Source organism: Cyprinodon variegatus, unplaced genomic scaffold (genome assembly GCF_000732505.1).
Source record: "Cyprinodon variegatus isolate N-32 unplaced genomic scaffold, C_variegatus-1.0 Scaffold517, whole genome shotgun sequence".
In the NCBI taxonomy this organism is placed as follows: Eukaryota; Metazoa; Chordata; class Actinopteri; order Cyprinodontiformes; family Cyprinodontidae; genus Cyprinodon; species Cyprinodon variegatus.
The window spans coordinates 83406-85233 of record NW_015150970.1 but is presented as its reverse complement, the minus strand read 5'-3'; the positions used below and the strand labels follow the sequence as shown (position 1 = coordinate 85233).

General features: G+C 43.2%; 1 protein-coding gene across 1 annotated transcript in view; it reads left to right on the top strand.

Annotated features, from left to right (window-relative positions):
- LOC107094968 (ATP-binding cassette sub-family A member 5-like) overlaps positions 1 to 1828 on the top strand; it is a 31056-nt gene that overhangs the window by 4638 nt on the left and 24590 nt on the right. Inside the window, exons 3-5 of the mRNA XM_015390905.1 lie at positions 314 to 509; positions 978 to 1151; positions 1299 to 1494. Of these exons, the coding sequence (XP_015246391.1) occupies positions 314 to 509; positions 978 to 1151; positions 1299 to 1494 (566 nt within the window). The remainder of the gene's footprint in view (positions 1 to 313; positions 510 to 977; positions 1152 to 1298; positions 1495 to 1828) is intronic.

Sequence of the window (1828 nt, the reverse complement as noted above, 5' to 3'; positions counted from 1 at the left end):
TTACGACTTTATTCTCATAATTTTACGATTTTATTCTCACAATTTTAGGACTTTATTCTCACAATTTTACGGCTTTATTCTCGTAAATGTACAACTTTATTCTTCTAATTTAGTGACTTTATTCACGTAATTTTCTGACTTTATTCTCGTAAATGTACAACTTTATTCTGGCAAATAACCAACTTTATTCTCGTAATGTTATAATTTTATTCTTTATTCTGGTATTAATAGAATCTGTAGGCTGTTCCTGATGCTTTGTGGTATTTTCTAACGGAGCAGGAGGTCTGTGTGTTTTTTTTCTGTGTCCGTTCAGGAGCTGCTCCTCCCCCTGATGCTCCTCGGTCTCCTCATTCTCATCAGCACAATGAACCCTCATGTTTATTATGAAGGCATCAGCACCAAGGAGCTGGAGGATGACAACTTCTTCCAGAACATCAGAGGCCTGGGCTACACGCCCATCACCAACATCACCACCGACATCATGGAGGAAGTGGCGGCTCGTTTACTGAGTGAGTCACAGCAACGTTTCCAGGGTCCTGATCCCAGAAAGCGTTTGAAGAGTTCGGGGTAAATCTGTAATTTCGCTGGTTTCAGAAACCTTATAGTCGAGCCTTCCAGCGCCTGCTGGATGCGTTTCACATGGACTCGCAGAGGCACTCATTATTATAAAGTGTTAAATAGGTGCAGATCCCATCAGATCCCACTCATTCACTGGCTGCCACCTTAAACCTCCTTGTTTTACAGCTGGAACCTTTTGCTTTGCCTTTTCAGATGAGAAATGTAACTTTGAGGTTTCTAATTTGATCCTGAGGGCCGACTGAACATCACCTGTTCTGAAACCTGAGATCCTGAATAATGAGGAGCTTCTCTCTTCTAGAGTTAATCCGGATTTGTGAAGCAGCCTGGTTTCGTTCTGCACTCAAAGACGCCCTGGAGGTGAAGGAGGCTGATAAACGTTTCCCTGTTTGTGTCAGCAGATGTGCAGTATCACCTGGAGTCGTTCACCAGCGAGGAGGATCTGGAGAACGCCAGCCTGTACGAGCCGTCCAACTACATCGGCGTGGTGTTCCTGGACAGCGCCGCCACATCCTACAGGCTGCGCTTCCCACACCAAAAGCTGCCGCTGCCCAGCGATTATACAGAGTCCATCGGTACAAAATAATCAGCTGATTTACTGGATCTGATCTGAGGCTTCAGGCTGGAAACCTCCTCAGTTTGGACACAAAAATTCCAGAGAAATGGCTGGAAAAGCTTGTTTTGGATGGATGTTCGCCTGATCTTTGTTTTTCTCCCCGTAGCCAGCTGTTACAGCGTCCTGGAGAGATGCAGAGCTGCAAACTATTGGTTCTCTGGTTTCACCCGCCTCCAAACTATGATTGATGCCGCCATCATTCAGGTGAGACGAGCTGCACGCCGCCGTAATCAGAGAGCAACGGCTCTGTTCATAGCGAGTCCTCGACACGACACCAGTGAAGCTTTAACTGAAGATCAGATGTTAGAGAGGAAACCAAAAGATGGATCCTCAGTCACACCGTTGACTCCTGCTAGAAGCTGATCCCTTTTTTCCTCTTTATGTTCTATTAACAGTGGGACTAAAATAAAATGTTCTAATTAGAGCAAACTACAAGATTTATAATTAATAACATTTAATCCCAAACCCACATATTTACAAAATAAACACGTTTTTCAATTAAAAAAAGGCCATTTGCTCCTAAATGATTGAATAGATAAACCGATGAGCACAGAAACAGAAATATTAATAATTCTATTCAGTTTATTTCTATAGCTCCAATTCACATCATTTCATCTCAGGTCACTTTATAGAAAC